The sequence below is a fragment of the Echeneis naucrates genome, chromosome 16 (assembly GCF_900963305.1).
Source record: "Echeneis naucrates chromosome 16, fEcheNa1.1, whole genome shotgun sequence".
Lineage (NCBI taxonomy): Eukaryota > Metazoa > Chordata > Actinopteri > Carangiformes > Echeneidae > Echeneis > Echeneis naucrates.
Genome location: NC_042526.1, coordinates 16,625,323 through 16,644,441, shown reverse-complemented (window position 1 = coordinate 16,644,441; position 19,119 = coordinate 16,625,323). Strand labels below are relative to the sequence as shown.

Here is a 19,119-nt window from a genome sequence, read left to right as displayed (position 1 = left end):
CAGGATGAGACAAAACGCCACAGTAAACCCGGCTAAGTGTCACTGGCACTGAGCCGCCATTAACATTGTTCTCTCATCACTCACTGCGACTCGACAGGGTCACTCAGGATGACTTCGGCTGGTTCATCAGTCATAGTAACTTAAATAAGGCCGGTAAACTTCGACAGTCGTATCCATGTCGTGCTTCGGGTTAGCGCGGGGCCATTATCTAAAACACAGGTTGCGGTTTCTTTGTGGCGGCGGCCTGTGACCGTTCCATTCATAGCAGGCCAATCAGAGGCCGGCGTACTGCGGGCCTCCAGCCAATAGCGGCTCTGCTTCTTTCTTAGCCTTGTTGCGACCGCGGACAGACAGAGGCAAGTGGACCGGGTGGAAGCTAAGCTAATTTAGTTAGGTTGCAACCGGTTAATTTAGATTTTCTGCTCCAGCTCCAGTCGCGACTCACGTGTGAGTGTGCTCAGAAAAATCAGAGGCCGCAGTCGGAGAGTTAAGTATCGGGCTAAGAGACTCGGCCTAACGGTATTTTAGCAAAACCGCTTCTTCCCCGCTAGCGGCGGGTCGGCGCCAGTCCTGTTTGACAACAGCGCTGCTCGGTCACGTTCCCGCTGTTGTTGATGTTTTTTCTAGCTGCAGATTGAAGCGGCAAAAAAAAAAAAAAAACACGTACGGAGGCTTCACATAGGTGGAAAAGGAAACGCGAAAACATGGCAGAATTTCTCGAAGACCCGTCGGTACTCACCAAAGATAAGCTGAAGAACGAGCTCGCTGCCAACAATGTGCCACTTCCCAGCGGAGAGCATAAAAAAGAAGTGTACGTGCAGCTGTACCTGAAAAACTTAACCGCGCTGAACAACAAGAAGAGCCCGCCAGCAGACACATTCTCCAGCGACGACGAGCTGCCTGCTCCCGTGGTGTCCAACAAAAGTCGCTCTGGCAGAGTAAGTTTGGTTTCGTTTTAATGAGACATTTTCGTAGTTGTTTTTTTTTTTTTAATTATTATCATTATCTATTTGTGGATAACTGATGCGACGCTGCGGTGTATATGTGAGGCTAGCTTTGATTTATTCACGTGAGTGTATTACATATTATTTTATTCCTTCCTTTTTTTTTTGTATTATTCGTGCAGAAAGCGACCAAAAAGACAGACAAGCCCCGCACAGAGGAGCTGGAGGTGACAGAGCTCACAGATGAAGATTTAAGACAGCAGCTGGCCAGGCATGGTGTGGACTCAGGGCCCATTGTTGGTGAGTTACCGGAGGATGGTGAACATGCTAGTTACTGAAGGACACTTGACGTTACGACTCTTTCATGTAAATAATGAAGACAAAGATGCAAGGCATTTTGAATGAAGTGAAGCATGTCGTTTGTCTTTGTTTCAAGTATCTCATCAGGCTTGTGTGTTTTCTGGGTATGTTTAAAAAAATCAAAGCCATGAAACTCATATTTTTCTATCCAATATGGATATCAATATTTAACAGTGTCTACATTTTTTTTTTTTTTTTAAGAAAGGGAGTATTTCAGATTTTACAATTTGATTGAACAATGTCTCAGCGACTTTCAATGTTATGTGTAAAATATGATTTTAGGTAAAACCTGCAGGGAAATCCTCAGCACTGTTGTTCCAGAAATCTGACTTTTACTTGAAATCTGAAATTATAAAGCTTTTTATTTATTTATTTATTTAAATGGGTAAATCTATCCATCCATCCTTACATTTATTTTCTGTGTTTTATCCAAATAGAGGTTGCAATGAGATAATCTGGAAGTATTACTAATATGTGTGTCTCTTAATCATATGTCACATGATGGTGTTTACTAATTTTGAATACAAAACAGACAAGTAATTGCGTTGTTGGTGTTATTTGGTTTAAGTTTATCAAAAAAAAGGTCAAGTTGAACTTTTGACAGTAGAGAAAATGGAAAATAGAGCTAATTTCTTTAAAGACTTGTAGTAGTAAAAAATTCTTTTGAGTACATTACATGAATGCCAAGTTTCTGAGATATATTTGCAACAGCATATAATTTATTAATCATATTTCACCGTTAAAATAAGTTGTTATAGACATTTGCAGATGTTGCTCATTGAAGCAGTACTGCATGCATCAGTGGGTAGGATTATTTATTTAAAAAAATTTATGTCCTGGTGAAGTGAAAGTAAAACGTACAATTTAATTTACCTCTTTTTATTCTTCTGCTCACTCCATTCAGCCACCACCCGTAAGTTATATGAGAAGAAGCTGCAGAAGCTGTTGGATCAGCCTCCAGCTGAACCAGAAGCTCCTACAGATGTCACAACTCTTCCCAAGGCTGACACTAACCAGAATGGAAACACAAATTCTGACCAGTACAGTGACAAGGAAGATGGTGAGTAATGACTGCAAACTGCTCAAGCATTTTAGAAAAGTTACTATACCTATCAAAAGAAATAACATAACAAACGGTTGTCTTACCGGTTTATTGAGATCTACAATTTTTTTTTTTTATGTCACCTGTTTTCCCCCCCCCCCAGATGATATGGCTGCTGCTGAACCAGAGCCAGTCCCTGTGGTAGAGAGACCTGTGAGGAGCCGAGGGAAAGCTCCAGTCACCGTCAGAACCAGCAGCAGACGACAAACCAAGGTGAAAATCATTTTTTTGATTCTTGACCTTGTCAATAAATGTTATTTCTGTTTTTGTGAGCTTGTGTTTATATTGTACTGACAGATTTTGGAGGAAATAATTATTGAAGAGACCCCAAAGAAGGCCAATGAAAGTGTTGTTGAAGATATCCTTGCCAATGAAATAAGCACACCAACAGGAATCAGGTAACAATTAATCATGAATTCTTCTTTTCACTTCTTTCTTCATTTGGGCGACCTAAATTTTAGCCTATAAGTTGGAGGAATAGAGCTCATAGCTCCCAAGTGTATTCCAAGTCTTTTTTTTTTTTTTCAGTTGGTGGAGATTGTTCAGTTTTCATGAAGACAACTGTCACATCAGAGACCACAGACATTGGGAAATTTAACCCATACATTTAAGGTGGTCTTAGGAGTCAGATTTGACAGCTGTCTCAATACCACCTGACTAGATGTCACTTGAATGAAGATAAATGGGAGTTCTAATTGGACGTTTGTGTGGAAAGCAAGTACATTGAACAGTGTGTGAAGTGTTTGTGCGGAATTAACATTTCAAGTCTTTATTGTTTCTCTGATCAGTGCGACTTGCAGGCGCCCAATCCGAGGGGCTGCTGGTCGACCTGTAAAACCAAGTGAGTACTGGCTGGATGACTCCCGCATACAACACAGCGTCTGGACCGAGAGCCGCTCCTACTCTGAATCTTTCGCTCAACCGAGCACCATTATCTCTTCAAGCAAACCCGAAGCTGGACGAGGTGTCCTGTCCATGTTGTTCAAGCTCCTGCTCCTTGTTGTGGTAGGTGTTTGTGTTTACTATGCCTACCAGAACCTGGATGAGGATCAGGTCAACACCATCAAAGGCCTCCTGGACAGCGTCGTCGTCCCACTCCAGGGCGCTGTGAACAACGCAGCAACTTATCTGGGCATCAGCAGCAGTGGTTCTACAGAGGGTGGTGGCAAGTAAAGACCCTCAGCAGCCCCTTGCCATGACCATCCCCATCCCATCTCCCTGCACCTGCCACAGCACACCACAACTTAAGCAGTAAACTTGGCTCGCCTCTTACATTTTCCTACATGGTTGGACAAAGGACAGATTTAATTACAACAGTAAACAAATTCCTCTCTGGATTCATGCTTTCCTCCCACCACAAGAGGGAGGTATAACTCAAACAGTAGCTACTGGATAACACTGTTTTGTGGCAGTCAGAAGAGACTAATTTTAACGTTCATTTTAATCTGTGAATTGTTTGTGTCTTTGTGTGTATTTAACCCTTGTCTGTAGAAACAAGTGCAGAATGGAGAGGCAAGTTTATCCATGCATGGTTATAGTTTTTGAAAGTCATACTGTAGTTTTTAATGCTCTGTGCCAGGTGTTTTTCTGATGGTGAAGTGCCTGGACACTGTTAGCACTTAGTGCCCTCCTATTTTTCAAGCACAAATCAGCGCTACTACTAATACCAGAATGTCTACACGTGTCTCTATGAATTTCAAAAATTTCTCTAGCTGTAGAATTAGGTAGAATGATTCATTATTTCTATGGTGCTCAGGTCAATTCAGCTCAACCTCTTTATTGTGGTCTGTGCTTGGAGGACACGCATGGTGTAATCAGGTCACATCACTGCATGAGGAAAATCAGCCCATGTTCAAGTTGAAGTAAAAATAAGTCAAATAATAAGTAAAAAGGTTTTTTTTTTTGTTTTTTTTCCTTTCCCCCCTTTTTTGTGGCTGATCTCTGCTTGAGACATCATGTTTGGCTCCATGTTTATAACTAAACTGATAAAACTGGTCACTCTATATTGTAATCATGATTTTTACTGACAAAGACAATTTACTGTCCTTTTGAGATGGTGTACCATCCTCTTCAATTTTAAAACATCTTTTAAATCAGTTGGCCTTTTAGCAGATGATTAATTTCAAGGACTCCTTGAAAAAAAACTCAAATTGCTGTTTTATTCCAGCCCTGCCGCTGTGCCCAAATAAGTTTACATGCTTGGGTTTTAGTGCTCTGTTGTGCTTTCTTTTATTTTCTTGTTTTTGTTGGATTTCTGATCCTTCAGTCCTGAATGCAGGACTGGCTGTTGCAGTGCACCCACATAGCCCACCTCACTGACTGCACGTATAAAAAAAAAACAAAACAATGGCAAATCTGGACAAAGTAAATATTTTGGGTTAAGTGTAATCTCTTCAGAGCTCTTGATTACTTCTGCCTGTGCAAATTATCATAATTCAGACGCTGTAGGTTCCTCCAAGGTGCCAGGATTTATTCACAAGGGTGGGAAGATTTCTGGGGGTCTTTGTTTCTACTTTGATATTTTTCTAAGGTGGTGTGTTCAACTTTTTTATAGCACATTTTAAGGTTGCATTTGAAAGCAATATAAAATACACACAAGTGATACTGTATCTTAATTTGAACCTTACTGACCTAACAACTGATTTATCATCAGGCAGCTCTCCCACAAAGGACAGAAATGACGGGTTATGTGGGTAAGGATTTTTAATCTGTTTATTTATGATAATGTAGGCGGTGTATCATAAAATAAACTTGGTTGTCACGAGACATTTTTTTTTTTTCTTTTATTTTCTATGGCTCAGCTCAAACTCTAGGTTAGGGACTAAACCAGCACTTTGAATTAATTTATGGCAGCAACCCATACTTATGTGGGTATGATAATTAATTGTATATAATAATGAACATCATGTTACTATTTGGCAAGTTTTCAAGAGGCTTTCTGACACTGTAAAAAATGGCGGGTGCTCACACATCCCCAGAGCAGTAAACTGCTGGAAGTATGCACAGACATAGTTGTATACATCATTTGCAAAAAATGTAGCTCGTCAAGTTTTTAAGAAGCCCTTCCACCTTCCGTAAAAGATCAACTACAAGCGTAAGGTAGAATAACACAAAACTAATACAATGCAAAATGGTTCCTCATATTCAGCATTACCAGCATATACAAATTTCAGAGATAATTAACAGACTAATTTAATGTCATTGTGTAAATGTGAATTTATTTGCCTACCAGATCCACCACCTTCAACCATCATAAAATATAAAATCACACTTTACACAATAACCTTTAATTGCTGCCAAATACACATTAATGAAATATATATTCCCTCATAGCTCATCAGTAGTAAATAGGAGGACTTACATGTGTTAGCTGTTTATAACGCTTACCATTATTCAATTACCTAACACTGAATTCAGGAGCAGCACAATACTTTGATTTTACTGAACTGACATTTTTTTAGCCTTGCCCACAATATAAACATATCTGCCATCAAGTTGTCCGTGACTTGAGTCTTTTGATTGCGTCAAATGTTCTTCCAATACGTTCCCCTTTTCCTGCTGTGACTCTGGTAAATTTGATCCAGCTGATGACATCCTCTCAGGTCCCTGTAGTTCACCCTGTGAGACTGGCCCGTGCTGGCAGCTGCTGGGTGTGTATTAACTCTGTGTCCTGCTCATTTAAAATAGACGAAAGCACTCAACACTTTCTACACATTTCATTCTTTGATTCTGAGAACCCAGAAATGTAGAGAAATCCACTTTTTTTTTTTTTTCAAGTTGTCACACTGAACCCACCCATCCTTGTGTTTTAATGTGATGCATTGCCATCATTTGTGGACGTGATGTCTCTACGCTGATTTCATCCACGTGCAGAGTAAATATGAGTGACCATGCTGTTCTGTGACAGCCAAGAGGACGCTGTAAACCCACACCAGAGCATGGGGTAGATTTACAGTATGAATCAGGACAGAATTATAAGACTTAATATGAATGGAGAATATGATCCATTAGGATGTCAAACAACTTCCAGATGCTGCTAAACCAAGAAGAGACACTTGGACTAAAACTATACGCCCTCTCCTGGGGATTAAATGAGTAGTTTTTTGTTTGTTTTGTTTCGTGTTTTGGACCTCCGGGGAAAACTTTTGTGGAGTTACGCACGAGAAACAATGTTTCTATAACTGCGGCAGAAACTGGCTGATTGTAAGTAAATACAAAGAATCTGAGTAATAGTAATTTTGAGTGCACCTGCTCTTCACAGCTAATCAGATCATATCTAGTTATTAACAGTGCTTCCTTTGAAGATGAAGTGCAGTTAAGAGATTCAGGGGTGGGTCAAAAGACTCAACTTCAAAATTAGTTTTGATCTGCAGAAACAAGGTTTTCTTTGGCACCAGTTTTTCTTAACTTATCTTTATTTAATGTTTATCTAGTGAATGTTGTACCAGCTGACTGAGGTGAAAAGTGCTGAGCCAAACTGACTGTCGGGGACGGAGAGGCTTAGTCAATTAAATCCAGTAGGCTGCAGCCTGACAGCACCGCAGAGGAGCAGGCGCACACAGCAGCACGACAAGGTGAGTCCACCTGCAGATTAGGAAAAAGGACCAAAAATGTATTCTTAATTTAGCTGGACCCTCAAGACAACAGGTAAACCGTCAGGGCTTCATATTGAGTAAATTTGTAGGAAGCCGACAGATCTGGACTGAGATGGTTGTGTTATTTTACTTGATGGGGAGGATTGTATTTATTTACAATTATACCAAACTTGATTTTTTTTTGTGAAGAAAGTAGAACATTTTTGCCAACAACAGCAACAAAAGCTTAACTTGAGTCCCATTTTACATTTTAGAAATCTATTTATCAGCAATGTATAAGTGGGTCTGTTTAAAGTTGTTTTTACGGATGTTTGACTGCTATTTTTCAGTGCTAAGAATCGTCTGCAGCATCTAAAGGTGAAGGTCTTTCTTTATCACAAAGAACGGACTAGCAGCTAAAGCATCATTAGCAGAGTTTGTGTTGTGTTTTGGAGTTTCTGGAGGGAAGAAAGGAAAACTTACACAACACACCATGTTATGCCTGCACTTTAGGTCTTTCCAACGTAAAATTGTGTAGAATTATTAAACGTTTATGGATTATACTCCACAGTTTAACGTGCAGCTTTATGAGTGATTTTATCTGGCATATCTTCTTCTTTGCTGCAACAGTTCAAGTTCAAGTGTGACTTGTCTGTGTCACACACACATTCGTCAGGTCCAGACAGCCACCCTTTCTACAACATAAGCATGAAAATGAACTACCCAAATTTGAATTTTGTGATTAACCATTCAGGCACCAACCGTGTATTTATCGTGAAACTGCTGTCCCCCCCGTGACCTTGCAGGCTGAGCCAGTAACTGCTCATGGTTCACATGTTTGGAGTGCACAGCACTCTCTCTTGGTCTTCCAGTTTAACGACAGCTATTGAATGGACAATTTCAACTAGGACTTTTGATGAGCCTGTATATACCCTGTTTAATGTGTGGGATCATTTTTCACATGCATCAATACCTCCAGCTCTTCACAAGTTTGATGCTGCTAGTCAAACTGGCCCCCAAATGAATAATGTTGCCGAATATTCACTAAGTCATGTATAATTCACATTCTCTTAACAATGGCATTGTTATAGTTGTAATAATGGCTAACGCATTGCACTGTGCTCATCTCAAACTGAGAATTAGGACAACACAAATTATTACATAAATTGATAGTAATAAAGAGAGGAATCAATCAGTTGTTCTTCTGAGACATCCTTTTAGTTCCAAGTTTATGTTGGTCCATAGAGCAGGTGCAGCAGATGGACACAGTGTTAAGGGATTATACTAACTCCTTTAACAGTCTGCAGTCAGTCAGTCAAGTTTGGCATCCGATTAGGAGGCCCCATCTTCCATTTGGGCAGGAGGGTGGAGGGAGAGGAGAGGAGAGGAGAGGGGAGGGGAGGGGAGGGGAGGGGAGGGGAGGGGAGGGGAGGAGTGGAGCTCTGTGCAGCTCACAGCTCCCCAGTCTGGCCCTGAATCATATGAGCTCTGTGCTGCTGCTGCAGCTGACTGGATTGCATTAGCAGTGACTCTGGGAGGTGTTGTGGATGCAGGGGCTGCGCAGCTCTGTGGAAGCACACCTTAGGTATTCTTTCAGTTTGCCATGCTGATTACATGGTGGTATTTATACCTTGCAGCTCGGAGCATCGTCCAACAATGCAAGTATTGCTGCCATTTTTGTGTCTGGCTATGTGTCTTTTGAAGGTGAACTCTGCAGGAGGCTAATGTGTGGGACAGAGTTCAGTCAGTCTCTTTTCATTTTTTTCTTGTGATGGAGCTAGATGTCAGAGAAGCCATGCTTCCATTAGTGCTGCAGAGATGAATGCTGTTCTTAATTTGTAATCCCGCTACACGCTGACTTTAACATGCCATGCTGAATGCAGTATTTATAGACTTTGAGTACATGGCCTGTGTTGTGGTTGCAGGACTGTTTGCCTTGGGTGTGTCTTGTATGAAATGTTTATCACTTATCAAAGACCACCACACTCTGTGTGGCTAACCAGTAACAGTCTTCTTCCTTTCTTCCTCTCTTTGCTTCATTTACATTCACCAGCATTTAAAATGGCCTCAATCCTGCAGAAGCTGATCACCCCGCTGTTCAGCGGTCCTCCTGAGCCCCCGAGGAACAAAGTGACAGTTGTGGGTGTGGGCCAGGTTGGAATGGCCTGTGCTGTCAGCATCCTGCTCAGGGTAAGATTACCCTGCTCCCTGCTGTTGCGACAGGACTGGCTATACCCAAAAGCCTCTGAGACTGACTCTGGATTACTGATCTTTTGGTGTCTGATCTGTTTGCCCTGTCCTTGAGTAGGTGTGATGACAATGACAGAGAAACACGTGTGTTGCTTCCAACTAAATCAGCCCAGCTTCTCTTCTCCAGGCGAAATTGGACAGCAGTGATAATTTCTCTTATTTTCTTCCATCAATTTGTCAATAAACATGTACAAAAAAAACAAGGCATAGTCACAACATGTCATGAGGCCCTATGCTAGCACAAATGTGCAAGAAAGCTGTGGCTTTTAGAAGTGACATGAGGGGGAGGCTAAATGGGGTGCTGTATATATAACAGCTCCATCCTTTTCAGGCGCTTTAAATAGGAATTTCACCTGTAATAAAAAGCAGTTAGGTTTCTGAATGAGGTGAAGCTCGTCTGTCTCGTGGGCCGACTTCACCTTCCCTGATGTGTGCAGGAGCTGGCTGATGAGCTGGCCCTGGTGGACGTGATGGAGGACAAGCTGAAAGGAGAGATGATGGACCTGCAGCACGGCAGCCTCTTCCTCAAAACCCCAAAAATAGTTGCAGACAAAGGTACGTTCACGAACACAGAGAACTCACTCTCAGTTTGATAAGCACAGTGCAGGTCTGGCTTGTAGCCAAAGCGTTTCGGGTTTTGATCACACTATGAGAGTAAGGATGGCGCTTTTATCTTCTTCTTCTTCTCATGATGACAGAGAAGCTCCCTCTTTTCCTCTCTTTCAGATTACTCGGTGACAGCAAACTCCCGGATTGTGGTGGTGACAGCTGGAGTGCGTCAGCAGGAGGGTGAGAGCAGGCTGAACCTCGTCCAGAGAAACGTCAACATCTTCAAACACATCGTTCCCCAGATTGTCAAATACAGCCCCGACTGCATCATCATTGTGGTTTCCAACCCAGGTTCTGCCTAACACGCTTTAATTACACCGCATTTTTTCTCACACACGACAGTAGCAATAACAACTCTGTCTAACAGTGGACGTGCTGACCTATGTAACCTGGAAACTCAGCAGCTTTCCCAAGCACCGCGTCATTGGCAGTGGCACCAACCTGGACTCGGCCCGTTTCCGCTTCCTGATGGCCGACAAACTGGGAATCCACCCCAGCAGCTTCAACGGATGGATCCTGGGAGAACATGGAGATACAAGTGGTGAGGATATGTGGCACTTTTGTCAGCTGTCAGAAGTAACTTCCTGAAAGGTACACATTGAGAGGAGGCTGACGGTTCACATGTGTTTCAGTTCCTGTGTGGAGCGGAACAAACGTAGCTGGAGTCAACCTGCAGACATTAAACCCAGAAATTGGCACTGACGCTGACGATGAGAACTGGAAAGAGACCCACAAAATGGTGGTGGACAGGTAGACCACGGTTCACATCTCCTTTATTGATAACGCAATTGTACGGTAGAAAAATACTCAGATGTTGATATGCATCTCACTGAATGAATAATTTTATCATGTACAAGAAGAATGAATGAATCATCAACATTCATCAAATTTATATCCGTATAGTTAAAAATAAATGAGACGCAAATGATTTTATGTCATTTGATCGATATTTCCCACTTCCAATAAAAGCAGTGCACTTTGGCAAATATGCCTGAAAAAAGAGCATACTTGTGTTATTTGAGGTTATTTTTAGCAGCTCACATTAATTCTTTATAACGTTTGAAAGTGAACCAATAATTACAAGTTAAAACCTTAAATAGTACACAAATAGTTCTCAAGTTGTACCCATGTGTCCCTCAGTGCTTATGAGGTGATCAAACTGAAGGGTTTCACCAACTGGGCCATCGGTCTGAGTGTAGCTGACCTGACAGAGAGTCTCATCCGAAACATGAACAAGGTTCACCCTGTTTCCACAATGGTGAAGGTAAAGGATGTTCACGCACATTTAGACTCACCCTTATAGACTGAAAAACAAAATAACAACATAACCCAGGACAGAGCAGTGGCTCTGCCCCCATTTTTTCTAGATATTTATGCTTTGTGTCGGCCAACAGGGCATGTATGGAATCAGCGATGACGTGTATCTGAGTCTGCCCTGCGTGTTGAACAGCGGGGGCGTGGCCAGCGTGATCAACATGACCCTGACAGATGATGAGGTGGCCCAACTGCAGGCCAGTGCCAACACATTGTGGGACATCCAGAGGGAGCTGCAGGATGTCTAACTGAACAGCAGGAGGCAACATAGCTGCTCTGTCCCAACTGCTCCTGCTTTCCATTACTGTGCACTCAGTGAATCCAGATGGCTCCTCACTCCACACCGTCAGCTCACTGCCCTCTGTAGAGTCGCTGCAGCATGAACTGAGAATTGATCTTGATCTTGTCGGATTTAGCTGTAGAGTGTCAGAGCTTGTTCACGTCTCATGTCAGACATAATTTGACATCAGCTGAGTGTCCTCAACTGTGGGACCTCGTGCCATTCATGGTGTTTTGATGTGTAATAAAAAATTTATTGATGCTTGAAGATACAAGAGGTGCAGACGTTCAGTTATTCATTTTAACGATGCGCTTCCGGAGCACGTCATTCGGAACAATAGAGTAACTGGGCAGTGCTTTGCTTTGTTCTCAGCAATTCACAACAAGACCCCATCGTTGGCTTCTACTTTTGTAGCTCCTCCTTCTTCATTCATGTTTGCTCTTCTGCACACGGCGATATCCATCAGTGGTATCTGTTTAGGGCGGCACAGTGGTGGAATGGTCATCATCATCACCTCATAGTAAGAAGCTTCCGGGGCCTTTCTGTGTGGAGTTTGCGTGTTATTTGCCTGTGTGGGTTTCCTTCAGGCACCTCAGCTTTCTCCCACAGTCTCCATTGGTGAGTCCAACAATTGCATAAGTGTGAGTGTGTCTGTCTAACCCCAACTCTGACATGGACTGACCAGACTCACCCAATGTCAGGGCCCCTGAGTGACCCCACATGGATGAACCGTAGACATAACAGATGTATAGCACTGCTGTAATACACACGATGCACAAACAGAAATTGCAAATAAACATGCATAAGTTCAATATTTTCTCTCCAAGAAATCCTTTGTATCGTTAACGAAGAGAAAATAGGCTTTAATTATCTAAGCCTTGGCATTGATTTATAGATCAGAGCTATAGTTTTGTATCTTTAGTCTGTGAATTCTACATTTCACAGAATTGTAAAATCCCCATACATTGAACATCTTCTAAAACTAAATGTGTGCTTTCACCAAAAAAAAAAAACAACTTTTAACTTTATTCAGCATTCAGTGCGTGTAAAGGATTAGACCCTAGACTCCTCAGCTGCTGACCTCTTTTTGACCCAGTCACAGCTCGGTCAAGCTGCCATCCCCAATAAAAGCCACTGGGCCTCCTCTCTTCATGGCCCAGTGTCGACAATGTGATGATGTCTGACTGAGTGCTGTTTAGCCTGGCGTTAATCACTGTGTGGAGGAATTGACTTAATTGTTGCTCCAAGCTGAGGTTTTGTTTGTTTTTTTTTTTTGCTTAATCCGTTGTACCAGTGTGAAAGGAAATAATCTCCGAGCTGAACTCACATTGTGAGCTGGAAGCTCGTCCAGGGGAAAATAATTTAAACTATTCATCTGGTTCAGACTTTAACAATAACAGCTCACAGGCAAGACACATTTATTTATATAGCATTCAATTTAATAATTTCTTGTAATTTAATGACAAGTAAAGACAAACAGCAACTATTAACATAAAGAAAGGCATAATGATATACAAGGAAATGCAACAATATTAGAAAAGAAGTTGTAGAAGTGATTTCAGACAACAGTTCACCAAGAGTTGAACCTCTCCTCCTGATCCTCTGGGTATTTTAGTGAAGGGTCTCCCACCTCTACCTCAGCTTGCTGCAGAAGGTCCAGGAGGAAAGACTTCAGCCTATCACTGCTCTGGTTATGAGTCACTGCAGAGACATTTGGAGGGGGGGGGGACAAAACTGTACAATCGAGATATTAGATCCAAACATTGGAGAATTAACATACCACCATCTATTTGTGGTTAATGAATGTTTATATTTTATAGATTTTAGACTTTGGACTTCATAGACCAGCTATAGACCAGTTGTAAAAGGATTTTCTTGTTGCCAGTTTATTGAATATCGCTCTTTACTGTGGCTCATTAAATAGTCATCTCTTCAAGTCAAGTTTTCACTCTCAAATTAGTAAAAAAATCAAGCCACAATTAGAAAAGTAATGGTAACCTTTATACTTTTCACCAGATCAGTGAAAAGTATAAATAACTCTAAATAGAAAACAGCAACAGCAAAAGAAATCTACAATTTGGACGTTTTCCATTATGAAGACAAACACCAGCCAGAGAAATTCCACAACCTGACAGCCCACATGTTGTCCTCAATAATGGCTAATAACTAATCTACAAGGGATCAGTAAACGGTTTGCTAAGCATTATTAAGCAGAGTCATTAGTTCTGTGCTTTCTGAATTATTGGATGACGTCTGATGGTGAAATTGACATTTGATGGTCCTGTCAGTATTTACAACTGACCTGAACATACAGGGTCTTCCTGCTCTCTTCTGGTCCGCTCCAACACTGAGCGATGTCCCTCTGTAAAACATCAGGAGTCAACGCATTTATTATTACTAATTTTTTTTTTTTTGTGTGTGTTTCTAACAAGACAGGACAGAACAAGCCCTCCCTGCTGTGGATGTGCTCTTACGTGCTCCTTTTAGATATAACATCGCCTGAGGAGTCCAGTTTCTCCGCTGAAAAACGATCCAAGAAAAAAAGTTTTTTTGTCACTGTAATTTTCACAATTTCATGATTAAATTCAGCTTAAAATGAAGAAGGAAATCTCACCTGAGGTGCAGTCCAGCACTGAGTAACCAATGTCACCACAAACAAGGTGATTAGAAGAGACATTGCTGAATCCTGCAAACACATTTAGTTTAATTAAATGTGGAGGACAGCCATTTCCTGATATGATTATGTTACCTATAAGAATTATTTCAATGTAACTATACAGTGTATAATAACAGCTGCACTTTTATATATTGTCATTTATTCATCCATTCAGTCTCCGGACAGACATACATTAAAAATTACTTCTGCCAACAGCATTGTAGTGTGCTATCAGCCTTTTGGAGTGCTAATAAATATTAAGAGATCTTTTAAGAAAACACACTGCAACTTTTTAAGTAGTATACACAGCTATTCTCCCCCTTTCAGGTTAAGTTTTATTTGTTAATGTTCATATTTTCTACTGTATAACTGTATTGTAACTACCTTTGCACGCATTGTTTGCACAGTCTTTAGCTGCTTATATAAGGCAAAAGGATTTTCAAATGTTGATTTAATATTGCTTTTTTTTTTCCATTAATTTCAAAGTAATGTTCCTAAAAGTAGAATTTAGTGTTGTATAAAGCCCAAAATGAAGTATACTGTGCCAGAATGCTTAGTATTGAGATTTAAAGAAAGCAAGGAAAACGTAAAGTGTAAATTTGTCCAACTCTCAAGTGAAGTAAAAAAACCTCTGATTGGCCAGTCAAATGAATGATAATTATAGTAATATCTTACCGTGAATTCTTGTTTCTCTGCACGCTGCAGTTTGTGCTAAACGTTTGGTCTGTGTTTGTCCTCCTCGCTGCTGATAAACTATGATCACCAAAGAAAACCTGCTTATTATCACCGTCAGTGACGAGGCTGATCTGTGGCTTAATGACATCACACATCACATCTGAATTGATGACAGTGACAGGTGCTGTTAAAACTGTCGCTGCTCATTAACCACAGAAGCATGAGAAAGGTCTCAACTCTTAGGATTCCTGATCAGCCGCGGCACGGTGTCCTGACCAAGTCACTTCATGAGGATGACACTGCTGAGGTTTTTATGAATGAAGCTAAAGTGATGACAGCTCACATGTGGGTGTAGACACATACAGCAGGCCTGAGGCTGAGGATTGTGTAAAAGCTGCTACTGAACGTGGCACATGGCATGACAAGTCACGCAGTTAGTTAAAAAGTAACCCCTGTGCACTTTAATAAATACAAGCAACACTTTAAAAACAACCCACGCTTTAGACTTATAGATGGATGATAAGGCGATGGGCCCATTAACACTTCCTTGATACAGGAAGAGCATGATGCCCAGCAAGATTTAGTATTGGTGTTCCCCAGGGGTCCTGACATGGACCAGGTGTTGGATTAGCAGCTGAAAGCAAATGCTTTTCCGACAGAAAAAAAGTCAAAACTGCGTCAAAGTTTTTTTGTTTTGTTTTGTTTTGTTCCAGTGATGAACAACTTCTTTCATGGATCTGTACTGTGCAATTATAATTGTAATAAATAAAACTAGCTAGTGAACTAACTATCATTGTGACATTTAAATATGCCAAAAAAAAGTATACAATAAATATATAAAAGAGACAGTTTATTTCAAGTATGCAAATACAAAAGGTACGTTAAAACAGCTCCACAACAACCTTCTTAGACCTTTTCCAAAACAGGTTTCTTTGCCTAAGTAACATTTAGCTCAACCTTTTTTATTTCAATTTACAAATTCCCAGTAGCACTTCATAGAGGATTTAAAAAAATGCTCTCAGTGACTGTTGAGGCACAATCTGAAGGAGTGGATGCTATAAAAGGTCCCCTTATCCAGTGGTCCCCAATCATTATTCCATATTTCTCAGACTGGAATGATACAATGGAGTCCTGTCTCCAGCCTTAAAAATAAAAAAAAAAATAAAAATAAAAATATCTCTTGGTAATTTTGTCCAGTGGCACTCGGGTACAGAACAATTTCCTTCAGAGGAAACGTCATGTCACACACTAACTTGTGTCTTCTGTGCAGATATTTGGGTTGAAGTGGCAATGGCCAAAATGTATAGTAGCAGAATCTATGATAAATACTGAAACTCTCCTCAGCCCTGTCCTATACCATTGTGTTGCTCTCGCCAATTTTGTCCACCAGCTGAAAATGAAACAGATGACAATCCAAAGTTATTCATCAAATGGACATTCTACAACTTATTCAGAATGTAATAAAAATATTAAAAGCAAAAGGTGAGAAATAAGGACATCGGTTTAAGTGGATAAAACACAATGAAGAATGTAAAAAGATAAAACGAATGTTTTTCAAGAGTCAAACATAAATATGAGATGAAAAAATGTTTACTGTGGGATAAATCATTGTCTAAGTGGAGAAGTGGGAGTTTCCCCTTAATGGTCATTAAAGGATGAAGGTTTAAGGCACTTCAGCATTGAATTCACTTCGTATAAGCACTCTGTCGCGGAGTAGAGTTCAGTAAATGTACCAGAACTGCGTCGGGAGAGCGGACGTCATGACTGATCCTGAACACTGACTGTCTTTATGAACTTCTGACAGACAACGGGCTGTGAGTGGGGAAACCCACGAGGACAAGGTCATGAGACGTCGTCCTTTGGCAACACAAGAGGTACACTGTAAACACTTGCATTTTTACCAAGTGTTAACAAAGAAATCTAAATTTTTGAGATTCTTCAAGAGCTTTCAGTCGTGTCTCACTCTGGAAAAAAAAACAAAACTATTTAGGATTACAATGTTTACCTGTGATAGTTACTATATATATATTTAGCTGCACTGTCTTTAAAAAGTAAAAGATACCGTTGAATAAAAGAGTTGATTAATAATAAAAATATCTGAATATTTGAAAAAGGAAAATCATTGTTAGTTTATGCATCTTTGATTACACTTTGCCTTTGTGGACTAACTTGTGGTCAACAGCTTGTAATTTAGGAGGTTCAATACGCACCACTATGAATGTATATAAACAGAAAAGAACATTTTTGTGAGAGAAAAGTTTTAAGTCTGTCATCATTCAATGTATGTTAAATGTATATATGTTTTCGGGCCCAGGGACGTGGCTCAGTGTTAGAGCGCATGCTTTGTATGCAGAGACCCCGAGTTCAAACCCCAACCACAAGGCAAATCAATGGTGAACTTGTGCCGGTCCCAAGCCCAGAGAAATGGGGAGGGTTGTGGAAGGACATCTGGCATAAAGGCTGTAGTCAAATCAATCATGCAAGTCACAGAGCTGACCTGCTGTGGCAACCCCAGATAGGGGGAAAAAAAAAAAAAAAAAGAGGGAAAAGATAAACATGGTTTCATGGTAACATGATACTCACGGTTCTGATCCCTGGTAAACTGAGTAAAGAGCCAAGCACAGGTACTCGTCTGATGAAGCCCACTGCCACTGGGAAGAATCCCCTGTTACAGAGAATATAATGAGACCGCAGGCAGTTCACATTTATTCAAAAAAACTGATGACATGGTTTGTTTACTTTCTGTTTGAGCTAACCTGAATAAGAGGAAGAAGCCATAGATCTCCAGGACGACTCCAATGATGGGCCAGCCAATGAGAACCACAAAGACTCCACCCAGGAAGAAACTAGTGGCTTTTACTTTGTGTTTCTGGAAGAAAAATCTGAATGTACGCTCCAGGCCAATGACAAAGGACAGACCGGAAACAAACAGAATCTGTAAGACATGAACAGACACACACACAGTGTAAGTCTAACATCCTTCAAAAATAATAGGGATATTTTTGTGGTGTGCTGTGTGGTGGTATCACTGATCAACTCACATTTCCAATGGCCAGAAGCGCTTTGTCAAAAAAAAGCATCATTCCAAAAAACAGGAAAAACACACCGAATCCTGTCAGCCCCATGCCGATTTCTGTCAAGTGTAAGAGCCGTTACTATATGTACCTAGATACATCACACATCATTAACTATTTATAAAATAAACATTTTATGTCCACTGAAGCAGAAACTAACGAGGTGAAAATAATAGCAAAATGAAGTTGGTCAAAATATGAATTACACAATAGTGTCCAATATATTAATGCAAATAAGAAACTATATGAAATATGAAACTACATAATAGATAGATAGATAGATGTAGAAAAAATAATTGGAACCACATGAGAAAAGAAACCTAATGAATTAAACTTGTGATTTCCATTTAAAGGATGTAAAGGATAAAAATGCTTGGTTTTGTTCAACCAACGGTGCGCGATGATGAATAAAATAAATGAATAAGGTTAATTATCACTTCCTCTATTTTAAATAGTCCGCAATGACGCAATGATACGTGACATCACAGCCACCCCAGCCAATAGCGTGGGCCCTTTTAACCCCACAGTTCAGCTGGACCGGGCTCATACAAACCCGGCGACGCTACAAAGACAAAGACCGGCAGACCAATCCGAGCCGAGCCGAGCTGAGCTGAACTCACTCTGTGAATCCGTGAGTGAGATCATGGTGGCGGCCGCTGCAGCTCGTCCAGAGTCCGGCCCGCTGCCTCGGATGTTGGCGCTGGTCAAACTGTTGCTGCAGCGGCGGCGGAGGGAAGCTAGCGGCTAGACAGGCCACGCCAGCGGGTAGTCCTCCAAAGATCGTCTATAACGTCGAGCTGAGTTTACAGCTGACACTCCTGTGTTCTGCCTCTCACGGCACAAGGAACCAAAACTCTCCCTAACAGGGAAGTACTTTGTTCGTCCAATTCAGTTTTATAGGCTCTAAAGATATGTCATGTATTTAATCACCAGAATCAACTCATTGATAATATCTCAGAAAACAACTTAGTAGCTGGCCGTCTACTGAACCCTGCTGTAACACAGGAGATCTTCTTTAGAAATGTAATCAAACACGCGGGCCTCTGTACATGAACATGTCGGTGTTATCCCAGAATCCAAGTATGGCTTATCAACACGGAATGAATGAGTGAAAGAACATTATATCTCTCTCTGTGTTTTATGGCGTCCATAATTATGAGCGAAGTGAGTGCTCTTAAAAAAAAAACGCTTTTATTTGTGACGTATGCACGCTCAAACGTCCGTGCGTGACAACTTCATTGCATTAATTTAGGACGTTTCCTGATATTTTAGACGTTTTAA

General features: G+C 40.9%; 3 protein-coding genes across 4 annotated transcripts; 2 read left to right on the top strand and 1 right to left on the bottom strand.

Moving 5' to 3' along the window:
• The first annotated feature begins 343 nt into the window (after nucleotides 1–343).
• On the top strand, nucleotides 344–5,172 carry tmpob (thymopoietin b). The gene is made up of 6 exons (XM_029522930.1): nucleotides 344–938; nucleotides 1,127–1,244; nucleotides 2,209–2,364; nucleotides 2,510–2,619; nucleotides 2,704–2,804; nucleotides 3,195–5,172. The coding sequence occupies exons 1-6, from the start codon at nucleotides 705–707 to the stop codon at nucleotides 3,577–3,579; spliced, it is 1,104 nt and encodes a 367-aa protein (XP_029378790.1). The 5' UTR covers nucleotides 344–704; the 3' UTR covers nucleotides 3,580–5,172.
• Nucleotides 5,173–8,836: 3,664 nt separating this feature from the next.
• On the top strand, nucleotides 8,837–11,905 carry LOC115055985 (L-lactate dehydrogenase C chain). 2 transcript variants are annotated; one of them, XM_029522165.1, is made up of 7 exons: nucleotides 8,837–9,170; nucleotides 9,668–9,785; nucleotides 9,957–10,130; nucleotides 10,207–10,380; nucleotides 10,472–10,589; nucleotides 10,980–11,103; nucleotides 11,234–11,905. In XM_029522165.1, the coding sequence occupies exons 1-7, from the start codon at nucleotides 8,937–8,939 to the stop codon at nucleotides 11,399–11,401; spliced, it is 1,110 nt and encodes a 369-aa protein (XP_029378025.1). In that variant the 5' UTR covers nucleotides 8,837–8,936; the 3' UTR covers nucleotides 11,402–11,905. The 2 variants fall into 2 exon arrangements, with proteins under 2 accessions (XP_029378025.1, XP_029378026.1); XM_029522166.1 differs by lacking the exon at nucleotides 9,957–10,130.
• Nucleotides 11,906–15,710: 3,805 nt separating this feature from the next.
• golt1bb (golgi transport 1Bb) lies at nucleotides 15,711–18,576 on the bottom strand. Its single transcript, XM_029523457.1, has 5 exons — nucleotides 18,459–18,576; nucleotides 17,806–17,897; nucleotides 17,521–17,699; nucleotides 17,348–17,429; nucleotides 15,711–16,154 (listed from the first exon to the last, which is right to left on the bottom strand). Exons 1-5 carry the CDS (start codon nucleotides 18,481–18,483, stop codon nucleotides 16,116–16,118), a joined length of 417 nt encoding a protein of 138 aa, XP_029379317.1. The 5' UTR covers nucleotides 18,484–18,576; the 3' UTR covers nucleotides 15,711–16,115.
• Between the last annotated feature and the right edge of the window lie 543 nt (nucleotides 18,577–19,119).

What these genes read in the sequence shown, in the direction of transcription:
- LOC115055985 (XM_029522165.1), top strand. Translation starts at nt 8,937, where the DNA reads ATGTTTATCACTTATCAAAGACCACCACACTCTGTGTGGCTAACCAGT. An exon ending in CTGTCAGCATCCTGCTCAGG is followed by an intron (nt 9,171 to 9,667) that starts GTAAGATTACCC and finishes TGATGTGTGCAG; the next exon opens with GAGCTGGCTGATGAGCTGGC. An exon ending in AGAACATGGAGATACAAGTG is followed by an intron (nt 10,381 to 10,471) that starts GTGAGGATATGT and finishes CATGTGTTTCAG; the next exon opens with TTCCTGTGTGGAGCGGAACA.
- tmpob (XM_029522930.1), top strand. Translation starts at nt 705, where the DNA reads ATGGCAGAATTTCTCGAAGACCCGTCGGTACTCACCAAAGATAAGCTG. An exon ending in GTACAGTGACAAGGAAGATG is followed by an intron (nt 2,365 to 2,509) that starts GTGAGTAATGAC and finishes CCCCCCCCCCAG; the next exon opens with ATGATATGGCTGCTGCTGAA. An exon ending in GCAGCAGACGACAAACCAAG is followed by an intron (nt 2,620 to 2,703) that starts GTGAAAATCATT and finishes TTGTACTGACAG; the next exon opens with ATTTTGGAGGAAATAATTAT.
- golt1bb (XM_029523457.1), bottom strand. Translation starts at nt 18,483, where the DNA reads ATGATCTCACTCACGGATTCACAGA. An exon ending in CGCTTCTGGCCATTGGAAAT is followed by an intron (nt 17,700 to 17,805) that starts GTGAGTTGATCA and finishes CATGTCTTACAG; the next exon opens with ATTCTGTTTGTTTCCGGTCT. An exon ending in GTTTACCAGGGATCAGAACC is followed by an intron (nt 16,155 to 17,347) that starts GTGAGTATCATG and finishes TTTCATTTTCAG; the next exon opens with CTGGTGGACAAAATTGGCGA.